Source organism: Hyperoodon ampullatus (assembly GCF_949752795.1).
Source record: "Hyperoodon ampullatus genome assembly, chromosome: 17".
Classification (NCBI taxonomy): domain Eukaryota; kingdom Metazoa; phylum Chordata; class Mammalia; order Artiodactyla; family Ziphiidae; genus Hyperoodon; species Hyperoodon ampullatus.
In genome coordinates, this window is record NC_136930.1 from 28377307 (window position 1) to 28405121 (window position 27815).

Below are 27815 nucleotides of genomic sequence, written 5' to 3' on the forward strand. Positions count from 1 at the left end.
TCTTTAAAAAAAAGCACAGTAATTGAGAAAAGAAACAACTTTATTTTATGTATATATGTGACCTTTTAAAGTAAAACTTATCTGTAATTTTTTGGATTATAAGAAGGAACCATTTTTCAGATTGTCTTAGTTTGTTATCTTTTATTTTTGCTTTTTCATTGAAGGTGGGAACAGAGAAAAGATCCTCATGGTAGAACCTATTATGTGGATCATAACACTCGAACGACCACATGGGAGAGGCCACAACCTTTACCTCCAGGGTAATGTAGCATCTTATGCATCTTCAGTTGTGTTTTATACATGTGATTTTAAAAGTTTATTTAATACAATATAAAATGATTCATTCTACATGTTATGTTTCCTTGATTTGCTTTTGTGAATAATAAATGTTCAGTAGATGAGATTTGTTACATTGTGTCTCTTTTACAGTTAGTCCTAAGGGCTTCCAAGAGATTGTCAAACATTGGCATGAGTTTACTGAGAGTAGTTGTAGAATTTTGGTCCAATTTCAGTCCTTGTTATTTTTTAAGGAATGAAAGTCATATTTAGGATAGTTTATATGTATGGTTCTCCATAGATAGGGATCTAAACTATGCTATTGAATGACACTTACGTAATAAGTATTAGTGTCATTCAAAATATTATCTAAAAGATTGCTGCAAGTAAAATTATATTACATTATGACTAAAATTATAGAGGGTTTTAAATTTAAAAGCATTTCTATTACATACTAAATAAAGTTTATGCTCTTAAGTGGTCATTCAAGGTCATTCACAAACTGTCCTTCCAGATGCAACTCAGGGTCCATCAATATAAAACATATTCAAAGTCCAGAAAATTCAGGACAAGATCTATGTTATTTTTGTGAGATTGGTTGCTGAAAGGATACTGAAATCATATAAATTAATGACACAGATTGGCTTAAGGTGAACTAAACTCTGGAGGATGGGGAGAATTCTGGCTGGTAGAGAAGGGCATTCTGTTCTGAGGGGATGTTAAAACAAAGGCATGACAGAATGAAACATATGACACATTTGGGGCCAGCAAGTAATTGATTTGGCTCTCATATGGGTCCCTTGAAAGACCTTAAGGGAGGTAAGGCTGAAATGGTGAATGGGTTCATTTTTATGCCATGCCAGGGAACGGTGATAGGTGGAATGGCATGGCTCGATCTGCACTTTAGTTCAGCAGCAGTGTAACCGTGAAAGGTAGGTTAAAAACCTATATAAGTTGAGTTAAAACCCTTTACATGGGCAGGCATGATAGAGGCAGATTGCTAGGTATACAGTAAACACTCAGTAAATGTTTATCAAAAAAAGAGGGAGAAAGGATAGTCAGACTGTTACTGTTCAGTCTGTGGCCTCTTTTTTAGACAGCTCTTAGAAATCATATAGGGAAGAATGGGAAGGTAGTTTAGCTAAAATAGATAGCAAGTTACATGTTCATAATTTTTCTGAGGAGTATCAGTATTTACGTTCTTTTAAACTTAGCTCTTGGACTTGATTTTTAAATTATTTAAGTGAAGTATTACCTAACTACTTTCCAGTTTCTTATAGTAAGAGATTATTGTTTATTTTCATTTTTACTATTGCTTATTTTATTTTTGGTAGTTGGGAAAGAAGAGTTGATGATCGGGGAAGAGTTTATTATGTGGATCATAACACCAGGACAACAACCTGGCAGCGGCCTACCATGGAATCTGTGCGGAATTTTGAACAGTGGCAGTCTCAGCGGAACCAACTGCAGGGAGCTATGCAACAGTTCAACCAACGATACCTCTACTCGGTAATTAGGAAATGATAAGATGTTAATACAGCTTTTCCTCCAGGCTTTTCCCTTTTCTATCTTGGTGATTTTTCTTAAATGTTATAGATTACAAGGTATTTTTTAGTTGATCTTTAGTAAATAATTTAGCATTTCTGATATACATAAGCACTTTTAAGATTTTTTTTTAAAATTCTAGTTTACTGTCATAACTATACAATCAGGTTTTTGTCCTTATTAAGTGGTAGTTTCATAAATGCAATTTCTTAATAAAATAACTTGTCTTTACCAGTTCCTAGTCTTCTACTTTTAGTTATAATCATTTGGTTTGCTTTAAACAAAACCAGTTACCTCCTGATTTTACTTAAGGCCAGTCTTGCCATATTCCAGCTATTCTGATTCCCATCCCAGATTCTCAGAAATGCTTTCATCTGTTTTGGCCCAACAAATATATATTCTTGGGATTGGAGGTAGTTTTGTCCAAAAAAAATCTAATGCTGTCTGAAACTTTGACCAATTGGTGATCTATTTATTGCCATAAGAAAACATCCACAAGAATGGAGGGTAGGGCTTCCCTGGTGGCACAGTGGTTGAGAATCTGCCTGCTAATGCAGGGGACACGGGTTCGAGCCCTGGTCTGGGAGGATCCCACATGCCACGGAGCAACTGGGCTCGTGAGCCACAACTACTGAGCCTGCGCGTCTGGAGCCTGTGCTCCACAGCAAGAGAGGTCGCGATAGTGAGAGGCCCGCGCACCGCAATGAAGAGTGGCCCCCGCTCGCTGCAACTAGAGAAAGCCCTCGCACAGAAACGAAGACCCAACACAGCAAAAATAAATTAATTAATTAATAAACTCCTACCCCCAACAACTTCTTTAAAAAAAAAAAACAGGCAGAGAGGGAGAGAGAGAAAATAAATATAAATTAAAAAAAAAAAAAAAAAAGAATGGAGGGTAGAGGGGACTTCTGTTAAATAGGTTTGATCGCAAGAAGTAGAAATTATAAATTTTAAGTACTGGGGATCTCTAGATAATGTTTTGAGGCAACTTGAAACCCCAAAATGTAGAAAGGAATTAGGAAAGATACAAAAAGAAAACTTAACTCTTCAGAATCCTACCTCAGGATGGCTCATTCAACTCCACTTTCTTTGGAGGTTAAGTAATAAGTTCTCATTTGTAGGTTGATCCACTCTCCTGGTTGTCTGTAGCCAGCAGAGAGAGAGTGGGCCAAATCAGCTTGCACAACATCTTGTGCTGTAAATTGCTGGTTCTTTAGCAACTTACACAGAAGTCTGTGGTCAGGTTCCATCTTTAGCTGTATATACTAAACAAATTATGTACTGTGTGTGTGTGTTTTGGTTGGACTTTGTTGTATGTATGAAAACCTTAGGGAAACAGGGCAGAATTAGGCAAGTTGTGTATCAGAACTGTGTTCTACACATAACAGAACATCTTTAGACAGATTGAGGTTTATTATCTAAATAATATTGAGTATAATTAACAGTATCTATTACAAGTTTATAAAATATTTATCAAGATACATGCATTTTATCATTAAGAAATGATTTTTCAGGTAATGATTTTTATATTTGACACTTTAAAAATTGATGGTAAAATGTTTATATTTTCTTTTGAATGTATTTCTGGGTTGTGATAATGTGTATGCATTAATGTATGTATGAATATATAAAAGATATTAATACTAAGGTAAAAGTTTACTTGTATAAAGATAATTCTAGTGTTTAATACTATTTATTAATAGGCATTTGTTTTTTTTGTGGTTTTTTTTAGCATCTTTATTGAAGTATAATTGCTTTACAATGGTGTGTTAGTTTCTGCTTTATAACAAAGTGAATCAGTTATACATATACATATGTTCCCATATCTCTTCCCACTTGCGTCTCCCTCCCTCCCACCCTCCCTATCCCACCCCTCTAGGTGGTTACAAACCACCTAGCTGATCTCCCTGTGCTATGCGGCTGCTTCCCACTAGCTATCTGTTTTACGTTTGGTAGTGTATATATGTCCATGCCACTCTCTCACTTTGTCACAGCTTACCCTTCCCCCTCCCTATATCCTCAAGTCCATGCTCTAGTAGGTCTGTGTCTTTATTCCTGTCTTACCCCTAGGTTCTTCATGACATTATTTTTCTTTTCTTAGATTCCATATATATGTGTTAGCATACGGTATTTGTTTTTCTCCTTCTGACTTACTTCACTCTGTATGACAGACTCTAGGTCTATCCACCTCACTACAAGTAACTCAATTTCATTTCTTTTTATGGCCGAGTAATATTCCATTGTATATATGTGCCACATCTTCTTTATCCAGATATGTTGATGGACACTTAGGTTGCTTCCATGTCCTGGCTATTGTAAATAGAGCTGCAATGAACATTTTGGTACATGACTCTTTTTGAATTATGGTTTTCTCAGGGTATATGCCCAGTAGTGGGATTGCTGGGTTGTATGGTAGTTCTATTTGTAGTTTTTTAAAGAACCTCCATACTGTTGTACATAGTGGCTGTATCAATTTACATTCCCACCAGCAGTGCAAGAGTGTTCCCTTTTCTGCACACCCTCTCCAGCATTTATTGTTTCTAGATTTTTTGATGATGGCCATTCTGACCAGTGTGAGATGATATCTCATTGTAGTTTTGATTTACATTTCTCTAATGATTAATGATGTTGAGCATTCTTTCATGTGTTTGTTGGCAATCTGTATATCTTCTTTGGAGAAATGTCTGTTTAGATCTTCTGCCCATTTTTGGATTGGGTTGTTTGTTTTTTTGTTATTGAGCTGCATGAGCTGCTTGTAAATTTTGGAGATTAATCCTTTGTCAGTTGCTTCAAATATTTTCTCCCATATTGAGGGTTGTCTTTTGGTCTTCTTTATGGTTTCCTTTGCTGTGCAAAAGCTTTGCAGTTTCATTAGGTCCCATTTGTTTATTTTTGTTTTTATTTCCATTACTCTACGAGGTGGGTCGAAAAGGATCTTGCTGTGATTTATGTCATAGAGTGTTCTGCCTATGTTTTCCTCTAAGAGTTTGATAGTTTCTGGCCTTACATTTAGGTGTGTAATCCATTTTGAGGTTATTTTTGTGTATGGTGTTAGGGAGTGTTCTAATCTCATACTTTTACGTGAACCTGTCCAGTTTTCCCAGCACCACTTATTGAAGAGGCTGTCTTTTCTCCACTGTATATTCTTGCCTCCTTTATCAAAGATAAGGTGACCATATGTGTGTGGGTTTATCTCTGGGCTTTCTATCCTGTTCCATTGATCCATATTTCTGTTTTTGTGCCAGTACCATACTGTCTTGATTACTGTAGCTTTGTAGTATAGACTGAAGTCAGGGAGCCTGATTCCCCCAGCTCCATTTTTCGTTCTCAAGGTTGCTTTGGCTATTTGGGGTCTTTTGTGTTTCCATACAAATTGTGAAATTTTTTGTTCTAGTTCTGTGAAAAATGCCAGTGGTAGTTTGATGGGGATTGCATTGAATCTGTAGATTGCTTTGGGTAGTAGAGTCATTTTCACAATGTTGATTCTTCCAATCCAAGAACATCGTATATCTCTCCATCTATTTGTATCATCTTTAATTTCTTTCATCAGTGTCTTATAATTTCTGCATACAGATCGTTTGTCTCCTTAGGTAGGTTTATTCCTAGATATTTTATTCTTTTTGTTGCAGTGGTAATAAATGGGAGTGTTTTCTTAATTTCACTTTCAGATTTTTCATCATTAGTGTATAGGAATGCCAGAGATTTCTGTGCATTAATTTTGTATTCTGCTACTTTACCAAATTCATTGATTAGCTCTAGTAGTTTTCTGATAGCATCTTTAGGATTCTCTATGTCGAGTATCATGTCATCTGCAAACAGTGACAGCTTTACTTCTTCTTTTCCGATTTGGATTCCTTTTATTTCTTTTTCTTCTCTGATTGCTGTGGCTAAATGTTCCAAAACTATGTTGAATAATAGTGATGAGAGTGGGCAACCTTGTCTTGTTCCTGATCTTATTGGAAATGCTTTCAGTTTTTCACCATTGATGATGATGTTGGCTGTGGGTTTGTCATATATGACCTTTATTATGTTGAGGAAAATTCCCTCTGTGCCTACTTTCTGCAGGGTTTTTATCATAAATGGGCGTTGAACTGTGTCGGATGCTTTCTCTGCATCTATTGAGATGATCATATGCTTTTTCTCCTTCAGTTGTTAATATGGTGTATCATGTTGATTGATTTGCATATATTGAAGAATCCTTGCATTCCTGGAATAAAGCCCACTTGATCATGGTGTATGATCCTTTTTATGTGCTGTTGGATTCTGCTAGTATTTTGTTGAGGATTTTTGCATCTCTCTTCATCAGTGATATTGGCCTGCAGTTTTCTTTCTTTGTGACATCTTTGTCTGGTTTTGGTATCAGGCTGATGGTGGCCTCGTAGAATGACTTTGGGAGTGTTCCTCGCTCTGCTATATTTTGGAAGAGTTTGAGAAGGATAGGTGTTAGCTCTTCTCTTAATGTGTCATAGAATTCGTCTGTGAAGCCATCTGGTCCTGGGCTTTTGTTTGTTGGAAGATTTTTAATCACAGTTTCAATTTCAGTGCTTGTGATTGGTCTGTTCATATTTTCTATTTCTTCCTGGTTCAGTCTTGGCAGGTTGTGCAATTCTAAGAATTTGTCCATTTCTTCCAGGTTGCCCATTTTATTGGCATACAGTTGCTTGTAGTAATCTCTCATGATCCTTTGTATTTCTGCAGTGTCAGTTGTTACTTCTCCTTTTTCATTTCTAATTCTATTGATTTGAGTCTTCTCCCTTCTTTTCTTGATGAGTCTGGCTAATGGTTTGTCAATTTTGTTTATCTTCTCAAAGAACCAGCTTTTAGTTTGGTTGATCTTTGCTATTGTTTCCTTCATTTCTTTTTCATTTATTTCTGATCTGATCTTTATGATTTCTTTCCTTCTGCTAACTTTGCGTTTTTTTGTTCTTCTTTCTCTAATTGCTTTAGGTGCAAGGTTAGGTTGTTTATTCGAGATGTTTCCTGTTTCTTAAGGTGGGATTGTATTGCTATAAACTTCCCTCTTAGAACTGCTTTTACTGCATCCCGTAGGTTTTGGGTCTTCGTGTCTCCATTGTCATTTGTTTCTAGGTATTTTTTGATTTCTTCAGTGATCACTTCGTTATTAAGTAGTGTATTGTTTAGCCTCCATTTGTTTGTATTTTTTACAGATCTTTTCCTGTAATTGATATCTAGTCTCATAGCATTGTGGTCTGAAAAGATACTTGATACGATTTCAATTTTCTTAAATTTACCAAGGCTTGATTTGTGACCCAAGATATGATCTATCCTGGAGAATGTTCCATGAGCACTTGAGAAAAATGTGTATTCTATTGTTTTTGGATGGAATGTCCTATAAATATCAATTAAGTCTATCTTCTTTAATGTATCATTTAAAGCTTGTGTTTCCTTATTTATTTTCATTTTGGATGATCTGTCCTTTGGTGAAAGTGGGGTGTTAAAGTCCCCTACTATGATTGTGTTACTGTCGATTTCCCCTTTTATGGCTGTTAGTATTTGCCTTATGTATTGAGGTGCTCATATGTTGGGTGCATAAATATTTACAAGTGTTATATCTTCTTCTTGGATTGATCCCTTGATCATTATGTAGTGTCCTTCTTTGTCTCTTGTAATACTCTTTGTTTTAAAGTCTATTTTGTCTGATATGAGAATTGCTACTCCTGCTTTGTTTTGATTTCCATTTGCATGGAATATCTTTTTCCATCCCTTCACTTTCATTCTGTATGTGTCCCTAGGCCTGAAATGGGTCTCTTGTAGACAGTATATATATGGGTCTTGTTTTTGTATCCATTCAGGCAGTCTGTGTCTTTTGGTGGGAGCATTTAATCCATTTACATTTAAGGTAATTATCCATATGTATGTTCCTGTTCCCATTTTCTTAATTGTTTTGGGTTTGTTATTTTAGGTCTTTTCCTTCTCTTGTGTTTCTTGCCTAGAGAAGTTCCTTTAGCATTTGTTGTAAAACTGGTTTGGTGGTGCTGAACTCTCTCAGCTTTTGGTTGTCTGTAAAGGTTTTAATTTCTCCATCAAATCTGAATAAGATCCTTGCTGGATAGAGTAATCTTGGTTGTAGGTTTTTCTCCTTCATCACTTTAAATATGTCCTGCCAGTCCCTTCTGGCTTGCAGAGTTTCTCCTGAAAGATCAGCTGTTAACCTTATGGAGATTCCCTTGTGTGTTATTTGTTGTTTTTCCCTTGGTGCTTTTAATATGTTTTCTTTGTATTTAATTTTTGATAGTTTGATTAATATGTCTCTCGGCATGTTTCTCCTTGGATTTATTCTGTATGGGACTCTCTGTGCCTCCTGGACTTGATTAACTATTCCCTTTCCCATATTAGGGAAGTTTTCAACTATAATCTCTTCAAATATTTTCTCAGTCCCTTTCTTTTTCTCGTCTTCTTCTTCTGGAACCCCTATAATTCGAATTTTGGTGTGTTTAATGTTGTCCCAGAGGTCTCTGAGAGTGTCCTCAGTTCTTTTCATTCTTTTTTCTTTATTCTGCTCTGCAGCAGTTATTTCCACTATTTTATCTTCCTGGTCACTTATCCGTTCTTCTGCCTCAGTTATTCTGCTATTGATCCCTTCTAGAGTATTTTTAATTTCATTTATTGTGTTGTTCATCATTGCTTGTTTCCTCTTTAGTTCTTCTAGGTCCTTGTTAAATGTTTCTTGCATTTACTCTTTTCCAAGATTTTGGATCATCTTTACTATCATTATCCTGAATTCTTTTTCAGGTAGACTGCCTATTTCCTCTTCATTTGTTAGGTCTGGTGGGTTTTTACCTTGCTCCTTCATCTGCTGTGTGTTTTTCTGTCTTCTCATTTTGCTTAACTTACTGTGTTTGGGGTCTCCTTTTTGCAGGCTGCAGGTTCGTAGTTCCCGTTGTTTTTGGTGTCTGTCCCCAGTGGCTAAAGTTCGTTCAGTGGGTTGTGTAGGCTTCCTGGTGGAGGGGACTAGTGCCTGTGTTCTGGTGGGTGAGACTGGATCTTGTCTTTGTAGTGGGCATGTCCACGTCTGGTGGTGTGTTTGGGGGGTGTCTGTGGCCTTATTATGATTTTAGGCAGCGTGTCCAGCACTGTAGCTTGCTGGTCGTTGAGTGAAGCTGGGTCTTGGTGTTGAGTTGGAGATCTCTGGGAGAGTTTCACCATTTGATATTACGTGGAGCTGGGAGGTCTCTTGTGGACCAGTGTCCTGAAGTTGGCTCTCGCACGTCAGAGGCACAGCACCGACTCCTGGCTGGAGCACCAAGAGCCTTTCATCCACACAGCTCAGAAAGAAAGGGAGAAGAAGTTGAAAGAGAGAGAGAGAGAGAGAGGGAGGGAGAGGGAGAGGGAGAAGAGAGAGAGAGAGAGAAAGAAAGAAAGAGGGTAAAATAAAATAAAGTAAGATAAAATAAAGTTATTTAAATAAAAATAAAAAATAATTATTAAGAAAAAACTTTTTTTAAGTAAAAAAACAAACAAAATGGAAGGGACAGACAGAACCGTAGGACAAATGGTGAAAGCAAAGCTATACAGACAAAATCTCACACAGAAGTATACATATACACATTCACAAAAAGAGGAAAAGGGGAAAAAATAATATATCTTGCTCTCAAAGTCCACCTCCTCAGTTTGGGATGATTCGTTGTCTATTCAGGTGTTCCACAGATGCAGGTACATCAAGTTGATTGTGGAGATTTAATCCCCTGCGTCTGAGGCTGCTGGGATAGATTTCCCTTTCTTTTCTTTATTCGCACAGCTCCACAGCTCCCGGGGTTCAGCTTTGGATTTGGCCCCGCCTCTCTGTGTAGGTCGCCTGAGGGCATCTATTCTTCGCTCAGACAGGACTTGGTTAAAGGAGCAGCTGCTTCGGGGGCTCTGGCTCACTCAGGCTGGTGGGAGGGAGGGGTACGGATGCGGGATGAGCCTGCAGCAGCAGAGGCCAGCATGACATTGCACCAGCCTGAGGCCCGCCGTGCGTTCTCCCGTGGAAGTTGTCCCTGGATCCCGGAACCCTGGCAGTGGCGGGCTGCACAGGCTCCCGGGAGGGGAGGTGTGGATAGTGACCTGTGCTCGCACACAGGCTTCTTGGTGGTGGCAGCAGCAGCCTTAGCATCTCATGCCCGTCTCTGGGGTCCGCGCTGTTAGCCACGGCTTGCGCCCGTCTCTGGAGCCCCTTTAAGCAGCGCTCTTAATCCCCTCTCCTTGCTCACCAGGAAACAAAGAGGGAAGAAAAAGTCCCTTGCCTCTTCGGCAGGTCCAGACTTTTCCCGGACTCCCTCCCGTCTAGCCGCGGTGCACTAACCCCTTCAGGCTGTGTTCAGGCAGCCAGTCCTCTCCCTGCGATCCGACCAAAGCCCGAGCCTCAGCTTCCAGCCCCCTGCCCATCCTGGCGGGTGAGCAGATAAGCCTCTCGGGCTGGTGAGTGCTGGTTGGCACCGATCCTCTGTGTGGGAATCTCTCCGCTTTGCCCTCCGCACCCCTGTGGCTGTGCTCTCCTCCGCTGCTCCGAAGCTTCCCCGCTCCGCCACCCGCAGTCTCCGCCCACAAAGGGGCTTCCTAGTGTGTGGAAACCTTTCCTCCTTCACGGCTCCCTCCCACTGGTGCAGTTCCCGTCCCTATCCTTTTGTCTCTGTTTATTCTTTTTTCTTTTGCCCTACCCAGGTACGTGGGGAGTTTCTTGCCTTTTGGGAGGTCTGAGGTCTTCTGCCAGCGTTCAGTGGGTGTTCTATAGGAGCAGTTCCACGTGTAGATGTATTTCTGATGTATCTGTGGGGCGAAGGTGATCTCCGTGTTTTACTCTTCCGCCATCTTCCTCCCAATCTAGGCATTTGTTTTAAAGAGAACTGTGATAATTATTTTATTTTTCAACAAATAATGTTACCTCATTTTAACACTACAATTTTCTTTCTTCTTTTTTTTCCTTCAATTTTTAAAGTCTTTATTGGATTCATTACAATATTGCTTCTGTTTTATGTTTTGGTTTTTTGGCGGTGAGGCATGTGGGATCTTAGCTCCCCGATCAGGGATCCAACCCACACCCCCTAACACTACAATTTTCTATATGCTCTTTTCTCATGTCATTTCACTCCTGTGGACTATTATGGAAGGGCTAAGAGATTAAAGTACTGATGTCGATATATTATTTCTAAATCATTTTAGAAAAACTATTAATTTTATCACTTAATTGACTCCTCTTAACTCATGACATTTTTAGGACTTTGTGTCTTGAAATTTCTATATTCACATTCCTTTATCGTGTTTTTTAGAAAATTACTGTAAAATGTGATTCTGCCAAGTGCTTAAGTTTATGCTTTTATATTAAAAACCTGTTTTTTAAATTTCTCCTCCCAACCCTTTTCTCCAATTAGGCTTCAATGTTAGCTGCAGAAAATGACCCATATGGGCCTTTGCCACCAGGCTGGGGTAAGCTAATATGTTGTTGGTAAAAATACCTGAAATGTATATATAGCAAATAGTTATTAAATGCTATGCTCACTCTGTTTTTAGAAAAAAGAGTGGATTCAACAGACAGAGTTTACTTTGTGAATCATAACACAAAAACAACCCAGTGGGAGGATCCCAGAACTCAAGGGTATGTATATACTGCAGCCTTACTTAAGTGATCTTACACATGTCTGAAGATGGAATCAAGTAAACCTTGATTCAGACATTTTTAGCACCTAGAAAATGATCGCCTTGTGATTGTAACTTTATCTTTTAGCCTACAGAATGAAGAACCCCTGCCAGAAGGCTGGGAAATTAGGTATACCCGGGAAGGCGTTAGGTACTTTGTTGATCATAATACAAGAACAACAACATTCAAAGATCCTCGCAATGGGAAGTCATCTGTGTAAGTGAAGTTCTTAAATGCTGTTTAATGAGGACATAAAGTTTCACTTCTAATCTAGCGTCAAGTTTAGCAACAAATTTTACTTTGTGTATTAAGAAAATGTACACAAGTAATACCCTAGTATACCTGCCTTTGCTCTACTTTATTACAGAATAGATTTCTGTCACATAATTCCTTAATAAGAACAATAGCAAATATTTAGTGGTTACTATGTGCCAAGGATTCTTCTAAGCACTTTATATAAATTAGCTTTTTATCTTCCAGAAATTCCTTGAGGTAGATACTGTTATTTTCCAAGTGTAGAAACTGAGGCTTAGGGAGCATAACTAACTTATGCAAAATCATAACGGCAAGTAATGGAAGTGGTTTCAGACCAAGGCAGTCTGTCCGCAGAGTCTGTGCTCTTAACAGATGCATCATGCTGCTGCAACGTCAGAGAATGAGACATTCAGCAAAATTGAACTTTCCAGGTAAAAAATAGCTTAATTAAGTATTTGAAAGATCTCTCCTTCATCCTTACTCTTAGGTGTGATATCTTTGCATCACTAAGAAAATAGAAGCAGCCATAAAGTTTTGTACAAATTCCTACCATTACACCTATCTACCTATCGGTATCTGTCTTCCCTCCTCATTCTAAAGATGAACTGTCATTGTTCCTATCAAAGGCCAGTCCCTCTGGAGGCACACTAGATCTTTCCCCCTCTTTTCCAATTAACTGCTCCATCAGTGATCATGTTTCTATCTTCCATCTTTCTCTGATGAATTATTCTCATCATCTGTTAATTCTCTTAGATTGAAAATGAACAAGTAGAAAGCCATAACTCTTCAACTTATAAATCCATTCAGTGAAAACTCATTTTTATTGCCACCCTTTACAAGAAAACTAACTGAAGGAGTTGTCTCTATATTGCTGTTTCTAATTTCTCTCTCAGACTGACAACAAGGAAGTTTCACTGACCCTGACCTTACTAAGGGTACCAGTGACCTCCACATAGTTGAGGGGTTGTTTTGCAGTTCTCTTTTGACACAATAAGAAGGATTTGACAAAAACTTCTCTCTCCTGGCAAAAGTATCAATAGTACAGGGACTCAACTTTCATGATTTCCTTCTGCATTTTGGTCTTACTTCTTCCTCTTTTTGGGGGGTTCCTCCTTTTCTCTTTAGCCTGTTAACATTGAAGTACCCAGAGCTCTGTCCTTAGATCTCTTTTCTTTTCTGTCCGTGCTCATTCTCTTGGTGAATCTTATCCAGTGTCATGCTTTTAAAAAAATTTCTATATGCTGATGACTCACAAATATTATCTCTAGCTTTTCACTTTTCACTTGAAATATTGGTTCATATATTCAGCTGCTTACTTGATAGCTGTTCATAACTCTTTCCTGATAACTGCCATCAGTCAGGCTTGTCCTACCTGGGCTATTTCCATCTCAGTTGAAGGCAACTCCACTCTTAGGTGTGCTTGAGCCAGAAATCTTGGAATTATCCTCGACTGCTCTTTCTCTCTTACCTCACATACAGTCCATCAAGAATTCTAGTCACCGCACCTTCAGAAGGTATCCAGGACCAGCTGTGTCTCGCCACATCCACTGCCACTGCTTTGGTCCAAGCTACCACGCTCTCTCACTTGGAGTGGTGCCTCTTAAGTATTGCTCTGCTTTCTACCCACACCTCATGTAATACTATTCTCCATAAAGCAGCAAGACTTTTTAATTTTCTTCTTCTAATTTAAGTAAAAAGTTATTCCTTTGCAGAAAACCCTGCAGTGGTTTCCATCTCAATCAGACTGAAAAGCAAAGTATTTACAGTGGCCTCCAAGCCCTTATGGCATCTGACCCCTATTATCTCTTCAACCTCATCTCTGATATTTCTTCTCATTCACTCTGCTTCAGCTTCCCTGGCCACTTAGCTGTACCTCAGACATCTGAGGCTTCCACATCTGGGCTTTCATTTCCTCTGCTTGGTGTGCTATTTCCCTCAATATTATCTATATGGCTTATACCCACCATGTTTTTGCTCTAATACTGCTTTATCTGTGAACACTATTCTGTTTACCCTTTTCACAATTTAAAAATTCTTCCCCACGTCACTCCTTGTCCTTTTTACGCTGCCTTTTCTTCCTTCTTGAGGAGCGGGAGTAGTGAGGTATTTATCCCCTTCTAACACTGAATATATATTGATAGTATACTTATTCATTCTGTTTCTTGTCTATCTCCTTCATTAGTACATAGGATGCACAAAAACAGGTATTTTAATGTGTTTTATTAACCAATAATACTCTCACTATCTAGAATAGTGCCAGGTACATACTGTGCATTTTGTAAATATTTGTTGAATGAATTCACTTGAACCTGACAACAAAAGAGAACATTTTCCATCCATTCCAAAATGTGCCCTAAGACGGTGAAAGTTCTTTATGCCTCTCTCTTGTGACTAGTGTCAATGTGACTAGAACCTATCCCTACCTGCCACCCACCCTGCTTCTTCCCTCACTGACTAGCTGAACTGGGTGACCGGATATCACTTCTTCCTAGGAACTCAATTTTGCTTTGCTTACTCTCTTCAGCAATATTTGTTTCGATTTCAGATTAGTTTTAAGATGTGGTAGAATTTCCTTTCATGTCTCTTCTATCTAGAGCCTTTCTCCTCGTTGGATTTAAGGGTTGTCAAGAAGTTTTCTTTGAAATAGTCAGTAGTAGACTTTAGTATTTTATTTAACTAACTTTTTTTTTAATAACATAGCTTTTTATTTTTGCAATCTAATATATGGTTGAAATCTAAAATGCGGTTGAAACCATGACCTCCCAAAAAGTGTAGAAAAAGCAACATATACCATCCACAGACAATTCCTGTTGCCAGTCCTGGTGTTACAACAAAATTCAATTTTATATTTTTATATTGTAGGTATCATGCCTACATGATGACATGTGTCATGCCTGTTGGTTTTTTCCTCCCCCGCAGTCTACACTCCTGCAAATCCTAATGTCAGTTTATTTTTGTTTTCTAATAAAAATGTAAATCTCAATATGTTAGTGAGAATTAACCCTTTTTTTTTTTTAGTCCAAGGCTTTCATTGAGCACATTATTATAATTTTTTAATCATTAAAGATCTAAAACCTATAACATGAGTAAGGCTTTAGGAATTTATATTTAAAGTTTTTCCACCTACTTACACGTCCAACAATAAGGAATTGGTCCAATAAGAATTAACCCTTTGAAACATTTTTTTTCCCTACAGTACTCTATTAGGACTGCTGGATTATTTGAAAATCTGTCAGGTTTTTTTTAATATCCTTTTAAAAATTTTTTAAATTTTATTTTATATTGCAATATATTTGATTTACAATGTTGTGTTAGTTTCAGGTGTTACAGCAAAGTGATTTACTTATACATATACATGTATCCATTCTTTTTCAGATTCTTTTCCCATATAGGTTATTATAGAACACTGAGTAGAGTTCCCTGTGCTGTACCCTTGTTGATTATCTGTTTTATTTATTTTATTTTTTTATATTTTTTTGCCAGGTAAAAGTATTTTTGTGTGGATTTACATTTTTCCCCCCAATGGAAAGGTAGCTTTAATGTGCTAAAAGGATTCTTTTGACCTCTAGCTAAATTTGGGATGTTACAGAAGTTCCCTGAAACATCTCAGAGAGAGATTAAACTAATTAGATTAATTTGGTATGTTGAATTACATGGGAAGCATTGTCAAATGAGTGATGATAAACCTTCTTAGGTTATATGGGTAAATGTTATTAATATAAATGTTCTAGAAATTATATGCAATTCCTAAAATTGGATATGTCCTGGTATAATGTTATGTCATAATTTTAGTTATTATCTTAAGATGTTATATGTTGCATAAATAACCAAATTTCTTGGTCAGTTGCATTGTAATCAGGTCTTTAACCATGCCATTTTAAGTCTTTGACATTTATATTACTCTGATGCTTTTACAAAAATGAAGATCTTCAAGAAAGTTCATAGAAAGGACTTTTTTACAAATCCAGGTTTCTGATAACTTTTAAATCATGCCACCAAGCTGGGTAAGAAATTACAGAATTCTAATGGAAAACCTGATGCTTCATAAACTGCTAACAAGAGATCAGGATCAATAAGAATTAATTACATGGGACTGAATGAACTGATGAATACGATTTATGTTTTATGACTTTTGTCTGAAATAGTACTGGCTTTTAATATTTGTTTTCCAAATATGAGGAAACCTCTCCTGTTAAGCTAACTATGACTATGTATCATGTACATAAATATTTAAATTCTATCACATATTATCACTGTTTTATACATTTTTTATTTATTTTGAGTTACCAACATATTTAATTTTGTTCCTGCTTCTCCACTCTGTTATCTGGGATTGTACCCTTTTTTTTTTTTTTTTCTTTCGGTACGCGGGCCTCTCACTGTTGTGGCCTCTCCCATTGCGGAGCACAGGCTCCGGACGCACAGGCTCAGCGGCCATGGCTCACGGGCCCAGCTGCTCCGCGGCATTTGGGATCCTCCCAGACCGGGGCACAAACCCGCGTCCCCTGCATCGGCAGGCGGACTCTCAACCACTGCGCCACCAGGGAAGCCCCTGTACCCCTTCTTCTTAAAAAATATTTTTTACTATTACCCTTTAGTTTGTTATGCTAATGACAGATCTATTTTTGTTTTTCTATAAATGTTTTCATTTTTTTTCCAAAAGATGCTTTTGCTTGCATGCACTTCTTAGGTTTGCTGTTACATCCTTTTGGCACATTAACTAACTTTCTTTACAAAAGATCCATCCATACACATGGTCTCCCTCTTTGTGTGTGTTGTGTGTCCTCATTGCTCTAGTCTCTGTTGGCCCACTAAATATAGCTTTACTTCTCTCCCAACAAGTAACCTTCCTATGGCCATTTGTAGGACCCTGGTACACTCCAATTTCATACTAAATGTTAAATATCTAGCTTTATTATGAATTAACATATGGTTTGTTTTTGTTTTTCTTTAGAACTAAAGGTGGTCCACAGATCGCTTATGAACGCAGCTTTAGGTGGAAACTTGCTCACTTCCGTTATTTGTGCCAGGTACTACGGTGGTAAATAAATCTTCTGTTCATAATCATTTAGTTTTATCTTTACCCAATACATGTCCTGTAACTTACATGATATTACGATATTATTTTTGTTTTTAGTCTAATGCACTACCCAGTCATGTAAAGATCAATGTGTCCCGGCAGACATTGTTTGAAGATTCCTTTCAACAGGTAAGAAAGATGTTATCAGAATAAAATTGTACAGTCAGCCCTCTGTATCTGCAGGTACAGCATCCATGGATTCAACCAACAGTGGATAGAAAATATTCCAGGGTGGCATGGAAGGGGGACTCCAGAAAGTTTCGAAAGGCAAAATTTGAATTTTCTGCAGCCAGCAAATTCAGGCATACCTTGTTTTATGGTGCTTTAGTTTATTTCGTTTTGCAGGTACTGTGTTTTTTACAGATTGAAGGTTTATGTGAGCCTTGTGTTGAGCAGGTCTCTTGGCACCATTTTTCCAACAGCATTTGCTCACTTGGTGTCTCTGTGTCACATTTTCATAATTTCTTGAAATATTCCAAACTTTTTCATTACTATTAATTTGTTATGGTGGTCTGTGATCAGTGATCTGTGATTTACTATTGCCAAAAGATTATGACTTGCTCAGATGATAGCATTTTTTTAACAATAAAGTATTTTTGAATTAAGGTATGTACACTGTCTTTTTAGAGAAAATGCTATTGCACAGTTAATAGACTATAATACAGTGTAAACATGACTTTTATATGCACTGGGAAACCAAAAAAATCGTGTAGATTGAGTTATTTTGATATTCTCTTTATTGCAGTGGTCTAGAACCAAACCTGTAATATCTCCAAGGCATGCCTGTATTCATGTAGTGTTTATATTGTATTAGGTATTATAAGTAATTTAGAGACGATTTAAAATATATGGGAAGATATGCATAGGTTGGGCATCCTTAGATTTTGGTACCTGTGGGGGTGTCCTGGAACCAATGTACCTCGGATACTGAGAGAGACTGTACAACTTGAGTCACTGTATTCTGTATATCTAAAGGGAGTTAGGGCTTAGAGATTTTAAACCATTCAGAACACAGCTGTAACAATGACTACCACTTACTGAATGTCCATTACGATAATAGTCATAATAAGCCCCATCATGTATTGAGTGACTGCCATATGCTTAGCACTGGCACCTTAGATTTATCATTTCATTTACTTCATCCTCACAAAGTCCCTTTGAGATAGCTCCTGTTATTATCTCCATTTTGCAGGCACAGGTACCTAGGCTGAGAGACAAAATCATCCTGCCGTGAATTAGATTACTAAAAGAAAGCTTAAAGAGCTTCTGGAACAAGTTGACACATTTTGACACTTATTTACTTTTCTAAGACTTCATTAACTCAAACAAAAAAGACATGATAATGCTACTAAACTATTTAAAATTAGATTGGTATAGGTACTGTATTCCATTTAAATGTTCCTCTAATAATCCTAGTGTTAATTCTCACCTCCTCTTGGTTTCTGTTTAAGCGTCATGATCTCAGACCTTGTTGGAGCGCTCCATTTAAGATGGCAGTTCTCTGCTCACCTCCCTCACAGTGCCATTCTAGCCATTTATGGTACTTCATTCTTATTAACACCTACCACTGCCTGACACACTGCGTTTATCTCCCTTACTAGAATGAAGCTCCAAGAGATCACAGCTCTTAAATTTACTGCTGTGCACAGTACCTAGAACAGGGTTTTGCACATAGCATGTATTAATAAACATTCTGTGCATGAATAAATGAATGTAATGGGTCTATCTTTCCTGAGTCATCTGCTGAATGAAGATGAAAAGTCAAAATATTATTGTCAGTTCTTTTTTTTCTGATGAGGTCGAGAATTTTTCTTCTCAGTCCTCTCCCAAAGTATTACAATGATGAACTAAAATTCCGTTTGTGTACAGGTACATAGGGACTTTTATGTATACAAGCCAAAATGGAATAACAACTCTCTCAAGTCAGTGATGTTCAAACCGTAGCTTCATTTTAATAGCTGTTGGAGTTTGGACAAGATACTAATATAGCTGTTTATTATCAAAACTTCTTTTGGTTTGAGTTGATAAATTCTTAGCTAGTCCCAAGCTCTGTGTGAACTTTGTTTTTGTAAGTAAGTGCACATCTAAATTCATGGTAGATTTTACTTTGCCTTGTCCCCTGGCTTGGGGAGAATCGTGCTGTGCAAGACTGAGCCAGTGACTTCCTGTGAAGTGGAGGCCTGCTGGTGAGCTGTGCCCCAACCCAGACCAGTCTTGGCTTTGGGAAGAAATTCATTTTTATCCAGAAGTAAAGCCTATTTACTAGTAACCTTAGTATAAGCCTTTAAGGATTGGTATAGATACTATTTTAAGATATACTTTTTTATGCTTAAATTTATAATCTTATAAATAATTCTTCACAATAGCTGAGTTCCTTTCCTACTGAGAAATGGAATGTGTGGTATAAGCAGGACCCAGAGCAATAACTTTTGCTTCTCAGTAAGTGTTGCTAGCCAAAAAAACTTATAAGTCACCTTTTACAAGATTCTGGTAAAATTTGGAGAGTGACAGAGGAGGGAATGTTTTCTATCCTTAAAAACTTTTCTGTGTCAAACTGTTCCTCTCTGCTACTAACCCAAAGTAGAACTATCATTTAATACCAGAAGAGGGGAAAGAGATTTATGAAAGTGTATCAGAGAAAGCTTAGGAGAGTAAGATACATCTTTGCTAGTTTGTGGAACAAACCAGTTATCTCTTGAGTTAAAAGCGTTGTATAAGGTAAGGAAATGTGTAATTTTTGAAAATACAGATGAAATTAAAATAAAATTGTTTTGGAGGAAACTTGTGTTATACGTGAGTGATTAAATATCCTTGTTTTTGTTTTTAATTAGATTATGGCACTAAAACCCTATGACTTGAGGAGGCGATTATATGTAATATTTAGAGGAGAAGAAGGACTTGATTATGGTGGTCTAGCAAGGTAAAATAAAAAACATATCTGCTTTAAAATAACTATCTCCATTGTATGCAGTGGATATATTCTTGAAATGATACATTTTTTCAACAGCAATCCAAAATTATTTTTAAAAACAAAAATTGAAATATTCACATAAGTCTAGCAGTAACCATTATTATTATTATGTTGGTTATCCTGTACATTTTCTCTGCCTATTCGGTTGACCCTTGAAAACATGGGGGTTAGGGATGCTGACCCCTACATTGTCAAAAATCTGTGTACTGCTGTCTCTGCTTCAGAAACAAAGGAGTATGGGATTAATAGATACAAACTACTATACATAAAATAGATAAGCAACAAGGATTTACTGTATAGCACAGGAAATTATATTCAGTATCTTGTACAAACCTATAATGGAATATAGTCTGAAAAAAATATAACTGAATCACTTTGCTGTACACCTTAAACTAACACAATATTGTAAATCAACTATATTTCAATTAAAAACAAAACAAAACAAAGGAATTGATAAGTGACTCACCCAAGGGCAGGAAGCTGAAGCAGTTTGGATAGAATCTGGACTCGAACCCTAGTTCTTTTGATTCCACACACTGTTATCTCTAATTGAACACAAACATTTCCCCACACTTAGTTAAAGATTTGTAAAATGAAAAGACAGGTACTATGTTTATTGAAAACAATCCACATATAAGGGGACCTGCAAAGTTCAAAAGCATGTTTTTCAAGGGTCAACTGTATATAAATTTGAATATATGTGTAATATCGTACATATTTGCTGTTTTTTTAAACAGAATTGATCATACAGTATGCACAGTATAGCAGCCTGATTTTGTTATTTTGTATATCATGGACATCTTTCCATATCATATATAGAGCTAATATTAATGGTTGCACAATACTCCATTGTCTGGAGATAGCATAATTAATGTATCAGCATCCATAAGGTTGTTTCTTATTCTTTGCTACTATATCAGTTTATGCTGGTTTTATGTTTGTGTTTTTAATCCAGTCTGAGTCCTTTTGAGAATAAAGTTTTCCACATTCACTAAGTATATTGTTAACAGGCACTTGTGAAGCAATAAGAATAGGCAATCCTTTCTATTTAATTTTTTCCCCTCAATTGCTTTGCCCAAACCTAATTTGACAGCAATTCACTTTTTAGTAAAACACTTTCATTAAATATTTCCAAAGAATTAAACTTGCTTTTCATAGAAACAACTCTGTTTGAACTCATATTTCACAGGTGTACAGAATTACATAATCACAATTTTAGTACAGCTGGCTTTTAAAAAAGAGTTGTGGGACTAGGTACAACTGGTGGAGGTATATGTGTGGGATTATCAGAGCTGGTTGTATTAACATATTTTCTCATCTAAAACATTATTAAGTTTTTTCAGAAAAGAAACTACCTGTCACAATGGATATTCATATCACATCTATTGTGATTTATCTCAATTTCAGAAATGTTCAGACATTAAAAAGAAAGGTACATCTTAGAAATGAAATACGGTATTATTTTTACAGTGTCTGACTTTATAACAGTCACATTCTTATCTGAACCCTTTTTTACCTTAACTGTTTGGGTTTTATTTTATATTTTGATGGTTTTAATGCATATAATGTATGTAGTCAGTTACTCCACCCCATGATTTTCTTATTCCCAAATTCTTTATTTTGATTCATGTATTGGTTTTGGTTTAGTCAGGAGTTCACAAGGGTGACATATTCCTGTAGTTTTGCATGCTTGAGAATGTGTTTTCTATTGCTTTTTTATTTAAACAACAACTTCACTAGATATAAGTTTCTCACACAACACTAGTTCCTCCAGTACTCTGTAGACATTGTTTTCCTGTCTTCTAGTATTGAATGTAAGCACTGTGAAGTGGGAGGCCAGCACCTTGTAGGAAGCTTTTTCCTCTGGGTGCCCACATAAGCCTTTTCTTTGAAGTTCATTAATTTCATTGTTGATTGTTTTATATCTTTTTTTAGAAACATATTAAGATCTTCCTTAATTTAAGGGAAATTTTCTTCTATTATGTCTTTGAATATTTTTTCTGTTCCATTTGTTCCATTTTTCTTCAGGAACATCAATCATGGGTATGTGGAATCTCCTTTGTCAGTCTTACATGTCTGTCATCTTTTCTCTGATCATTTTTATCTTTGTGCTTTTTCATTTTGTTTTGATTTTTTTGAAGCCTATCCTCATGTCACTGTTTGCAGTACTGCCCTACATTTTGCTGCTTCTAATGTGATTTTTCATTGTTAGTGGTTTTACTGTTTTCTTCTCTAGGCTCCGCTAGCTCATTTGTCGTATAATAATTTTTTCAACCTCTTGTAACTCTTTAGTTCATTTGAGAGTATATGGAAGAATATGTTGAAAGGGAACTCTTTGCCTCTTGCTAGTTAGAATTTTTCCTTCTTTTTTGTTACCATTAGAGTATAGGTTAGAGGCCATGTTGTAGTCATTCTTTTTTTGAATTTACTCAGTTTTCTCTGGGCTGTTTGCTAAAAGTGATCTGCAACAGCTGGGAATTTTATTTCTAGTTTTTGTGTCTAAACACATTCTCACTAGATCTGTTCAGTCCTCTTCCCTGGGTACATGTCTTACTTCTGCCTCATTACAGTGCGAAGTTGACTTGGTTCAGCTACTTATGTTGGGACTGGATTTTGTTTTATAAACTGGTGTTTATCATTTCTCGGTTGATTTAGACTCCCTTCTCTACCCTTCAGTAAGTTTCCAAGATTGTGTTTTAAAAGTTTTGGAAAAACATTTGTAAACAGGCTGCCAGGCCAGATCTAGCCTGCACAGTGATGGCCCCCCATTGTGATTTTAAATTTTTTTACATTACTTTACGACATTAAAGGAAATCACTAGATTATGCCTGTGAATCAAGATTTCTGGCTTATCTTTAAAATCACTTGCCCCACCTTCTCACATGGCATCAATTGACTGAATCAGAGTAGCTTCTTACTCTGTAGGGTAGCATACACTCTTTTTCACTTCCTGCCCACCACTGCCAAGTTGTCTAATGACTATGATTATATGCCCGGAAGTAATTCTTCCTTAAGACTGATGATAACTTTTATCAGGGATACAATGAGGAATAGGGGGTTGTGGCTAAGTAGAGAATGTCAGCCCATGCAGAGAAGGAAGCCCCTTGTACTCACTTACTGATACCTGTAGACATTTGAGTTTGGAACCCTGCATTAGAAGAAATTGCTGTTGAAGAGAGTCTTTGCAAATTGAGTTTATTTTGTAATATAAATTATTAATCTTTTATCTAGTTGGGTTTTTTATATTGGACTTTTTAAAATGAGGCAAACTAGGTGGTAATAAGTTAGAGAATGCCTATCACATTTAAAGATTTCATCTTTTAAAATTATAGTTCCATTTTTAATGCATTGGCAAAAAAAAATTAAAACTGTTCCATAGCAGCAGTGCTGTGTATCTCAGTATCACCAGCAAATATTTACTAAAATCTATTGCATATAGGTTGTAGGATGCCTATGAGAGTTAAAGATATAAAAAATATATAGAGGTATGGCTTTTGTTTTTGAGGAGCTTACAGTCTGGTGGATGTAGTGGTCAAGTGGGCCAGTCAAGTGCAGAAAAATGACTACTATTGTGAGGTTGTTACCACAAAGTATTCAGTGACTGAGACACTGAAATACACTGAAAATTGCTTCAAAAAATTGCTAAAGTGGAATTGATCTAAGCTGGACTTGAAAGAGAAAGTGGGATCCCCATAGGCTGAGTTGACGTGGAGGATTCATACACAAACAAAAATATGGCATAGGAAGAAGCACAGTATATGTCAGAAACACCAAGTTTATAGTTTGGCAACTCAGGAACTGGCAGGTAACTTGGAATGGAGGGCTACATTGCAGAGAAACTTAAATGGAGGGCTAAGGAATTGCACAGCGGAGTTGTTAAAGGCTGTTGAGCAGAGGTATGATGTGTGTATGGATGTATTTAAGATCTGTTTTTAAATTCATACGTATAGGTGCTAAAAATAATGTTGACCTATTTTCTTGTAGAGAATGGTTTTTCTTGCTTTCACATGAAGTTTTGAACCCCATGTATTGCTTGTTTGAGTATGCTGGCAAGAACAACTACTGTCTGCAGATAAATCCAGCATCAACCATTAATCCAGACCATCTCTCATACTTCTGTTTCATTGGTCGCTTTATTGCTATGGTGAGTCCTGACTTTCCATTGCCTATTTATTTATTTAAACTTTGCTTATTTCAAAAGTATTTTAGAGAGGACTTTATAAAAAATTATACGCATTATCCTTGATTATGTGTGTTCACAAATTTTCTTACCAAGGAAGTTTGCCCAGAGAGTATCAATATATAGTTTATTTTTTGAGTACCTGTGTGAAATCAAGATTATGAATATGAAGATTATTGATATAGCCACTTGGTCTTTAAAAGTCCTTTCATTTAAGCCTAATTATAGTATGACCACTTTTCTATAACAGGAAAATCTGAGTTGTATAAATAATTGAACTCGATTAATGTTTTTGGAATTTTCAGAGCTTTGCAGAAGGTCTTGTGGGACTATGGCCTTCTTGAGAAGTGTTTGTATTTATTTATTTGCACTTTATTGTCTGTTCATTCACTCAGCAAATATTTATTGAGTGCCTACTGTGGTATCATAGTATGAGAGGGATGAAACCATGAAAAAAAGACACAGTCCCTGTTCTCAGGGATCTAAATTCTGTTAGAGGGAGGCAAAGAATAAATAAGTAGGTACTGAAGGAAAGACAGTGTTGCTCTTTTATTTAATATGATTAGAGGAGGCCTCTGATGGGTAACACATGAACAGAAATAAGAAGAAAGTAAGGGGTTGAATCATGCAGGAATTTTGGAGAACAATATTCTAGGCATAGGGAACAGCAAGAAAAATGGGTCTTAGGTGGAAGTACATTTCTGAATGAAAAATGTCATAGCTGGAGCAGAGTGTCTGAGAGAGAATGCGGTAGGAGATGAGGTTGAGAGGTCGTGTGTGGAATCTTTGGGAAATTCCCTTAAGCGTTTTGAGCAGGGAGTGACATAATCTAAGTAACATAATGTGACTTAGGTTTTATTAAGCTGACTTTCCTGCTGTTTAGAAAGGGACTATAGTTGAGGGCAGAGGAATGCAAGAGGAGAAGCAGGAAGACCACTTGCAGCCACCCAGGTGAGTGGCAGTAGTGGCTTGGACTTGAACGGTATAGCAGCGGAGGTAGTGAGGCGTGCTTTGGATTCTGGATATACTCTGCAGGTAGAGCCGACAGGGTCTCCTGACCATTTAGATGCAGGTTGTGAGGGAGAGTCAAGTACGGCACCAAGCTGTCTGGCAACCAGACAGCTTGCCGTTTCCCAGGACAGCAGGGCTGTGGCCAGAGGAAATGGAGGGGGTGGAGGGAGTCCAGAATTGGAATTCGGTTTGTTTAAGATGCCTGCAGACACTCAAGTGGAGATGTAGAATAGGTAGTTGGATATACAAGGCTGGCCATGTGGGGATATCTAGGTATGGTGTGTGACCATTTAAAGAATAAGTGTGGACAGAGAAGACGTTTAAGGACACATAAACTGGGGAGGTAAGAAGGAACCAGCAAAAGAGCTGAGGCAGAGGAGGAGATAGGAGAATCAAATAAGAACGGTTTCCAGAAGACAGAGGAAGAAGGAAGTGTGTTTCAAGAAGGAAGAAGTGGTCAATGTGTCCACTGCTGGTAGGCTGAGCAAGATGAGGTCTGAGAAGTAACCGTTTGACTTGGCCAGGTGAATGATATTCAGGGGCAGTGGAGAGGAAAGGTTGGAGGGAGTGAAATGACAAGAGAATGGAAGGAGAAGTGGAGACAACAAATACAAGCAGATCTTTTTAAAGAAGCTTGCTGTAAAAGATTATAGAGAAGTTGGGCAGTAACCAGAAGTACGTAAGGAACCAAGAATAGGAGGAGGATAAAACATTTATATGCTGATGATAAGTAAGAGAAGAAAGAATTTGAGGAGGTCAACGAGATAGGGAATATGGGAGCAATGACCTTGAATAGGAGAGCAAGGAGGACATCTGTTTAGTTGCACAGAGAAGTAATAGAGAGCTTCTCCATAATAAGAGTACATAGATTCAGATGCCATTAGTGAGCAGATGTGGTGGAGCACACAAAAGTTCTCTTACGATGGCTCTGTTTCCTCAGTGAAATAGAAAGCCAAGATCATTTGCTCCGAGTGAGGAGGTACTTGAGGAATGAAATAGTCATCTGGGAGAGCGGGAGACTGAATGCAGTGGGCTCCCACTTGAGGGCGTTGGTCATGAACCAGTCACATGGTTGCATATACACTTCTGGCGTTTTCCACTGCCCAGGCATAGGCATGGAGTGGGTGGACAGTTGTATTTAGCTAGGCTTTGGATTTTGCCAGAAATACAAAGGTATTGATGTATTGTATTTTTACACCAGGGAGACAGGATTTGAAGGTACAAGGCAGTAATTTTAATGATTGAAGGTGGAATCTAACCTGAGTAAGGGGAAAGAGAACTTCACGAGGGGGCTGAGAGAGAGAGTGATAAGGTAACAGGTTCCCTGATTTTTTTAGATCCCAGTGGAATCAGACATTGATGGTGTTACTACTAAGGGCAGTGAGCTGGAAAATTAGGTGTTTGGAACTGCAGGATTGCAGCTAGCGCTAATCACAGTGTCTGGGGTGTGGTGTTGAGAATGGTTAGCTAAGTTAGAGGCTAAGATCATGGAAAGGACTATAACTCCAGGGTAGTAAAAGAATCATCAGTGTAGATGTTGAAATCTTCAAAATGATGGTGGTCATGTAGAAAAACACAGGGAGAAACCCGGAGACCTAAGGATGACTGCAGCAAGGAGGTGGGGGCTGGTGAGCCACCAAGGCAGTGGGGTGGCATGGGCTTGAAATTGAAAGCTGGGGCGGGTTAGGGAGGTGACATTAGTAACGAGAAGCAACACGCACCCCACTCCTAGGCCTGGTGACATGAAGGAGGATAGGAGAGAAACAGCCATCCCTCTGAGAGGATTTGAAAGGAAGCAGGATCCTCAGAAAAATGCCAGATTTGTGTTAGAACAAGATGCTAAAGGATCTTCAAAGAATGAGTGGAGGATGTGGGGGGTTTTGCTAATATGATGGATCATGAGCTTCAGAGGGCAAAACACAGTAGATGGTTTTGAGAGTTTGGGGAGATGAGAGACATGGAATCAGATATCAAAGTGGACAGGCAGATGGTGGTGAGAGTCAAGGTACTGCGGGTCTGGGACTTCCTGCTTTGACTCTTGTGAATAGGAGTGAAGGCACGACGGGGTTAGTCTTGAAGATCTCTCAGGCAACTGTGGGATAAGAAAGCGGGGGTGGGGTCTTTCCAGGTGCATGCACGGGGGCCCTGAGATGCCTTCATTTCTCCATCCAGTGGGGTTAATGTAATTCATGAAACAGAAAGAGTGGGGGTTTGATAAAGCTCCATTATCATCCTCTTTTACAGTTTTTGATAGGACATGATAGAGCTAAGTGTTTGACCTCAGTTAAAGAGATACTGTTTTAACTCTGTAAATTTGTTTTTCATACTTAGCATTTTATATAATATTTTAGTTTTCATGATTTATGCTGATTACTTATTCCTTTTTTTTGCCTGTAAAGCCTCATGATTTCTGTGTTATCATTGTGCTCTGAATAAGAAAATTGTTACTTAGTAATTTTTTAAATAACATTTTTTGTTTTTCTTGGCAGGCACTTTTTCATGGAAAGTTCATTGATACTGGTTTCTCTTTACCCTTCTACAAGCGTATGCTAAGTAAAAAACTGACTATTAAGGATTTGGAATCTATTGATACTGAATTTTATAACTCCCTTATCTGGATAAGGTTTGAAGATTTATCTTTCAATAAGGTATTTTCTTGAAATCAGTTTTACATATTTTGTTAATTAGTAGTTGTATATATTTATATCACCCAGAGACAACAACATTGAAGAATGTGGCTTAGAAATGTACTTTTCTGTTGACATGGAGATTTTGGGAAAAGTAACTTCACATGACCTGAAGTTGGGAGGTTCCAATATCCTGGTGACGGAGGAGAATAAAGATGAATATATTGGGTAAG

At 37.6% G+C, this 27815-nt stretch overlaps 1 protein-coding gene across 1 annotated transcript in view; it reads left to right on the top strand.

The window, feature by feature from the left end:
• Window positions 1–27815, top strand: part of WWP1 (WW domain containing E3 ubiquitin protein ligase 1) — a 93291-nt gene that overhangs the window by 49486 nt on the left and 15990 nt on the right. Inside the window, exons 9-19 of the mRNA XM_079722795.1 lie at window positions 165–260; window positions 1611–1785; window positions 11193–11247; window positions 11332–11416; window positions 11546–11674; window positions 16668–16743; window positions 16851–16922; window positions 19625–19713; window positions 23749–23908; window positions 27445–27578; window positions 27670–27810. Of these exons, the coding sequence (XP_079578921.1) occupies window positions 165–260; window positions 1611–1785; window positions 11193–11247; window positions 11332–11416; window positions 11546–11674; window positions 16668–16743; window positions 16851–16922; window positions 19625–19713; window positions 23749–23908; window positions 27445–27578; window positions 27670–27810 (1212 nt within the window). The remainder of the gene's footprint in view (window positions 1–164; window positions 261–1610; window positions 1786–11192; window positions 11248–11331; window positions 11417–11545; window positions 11675–16667; window positions 16744–16850; window positions 16923–19624; window positions 19714–23748; window positions 23909–27444; window positions 27579–27669; window positions 27811–27815) is intronic.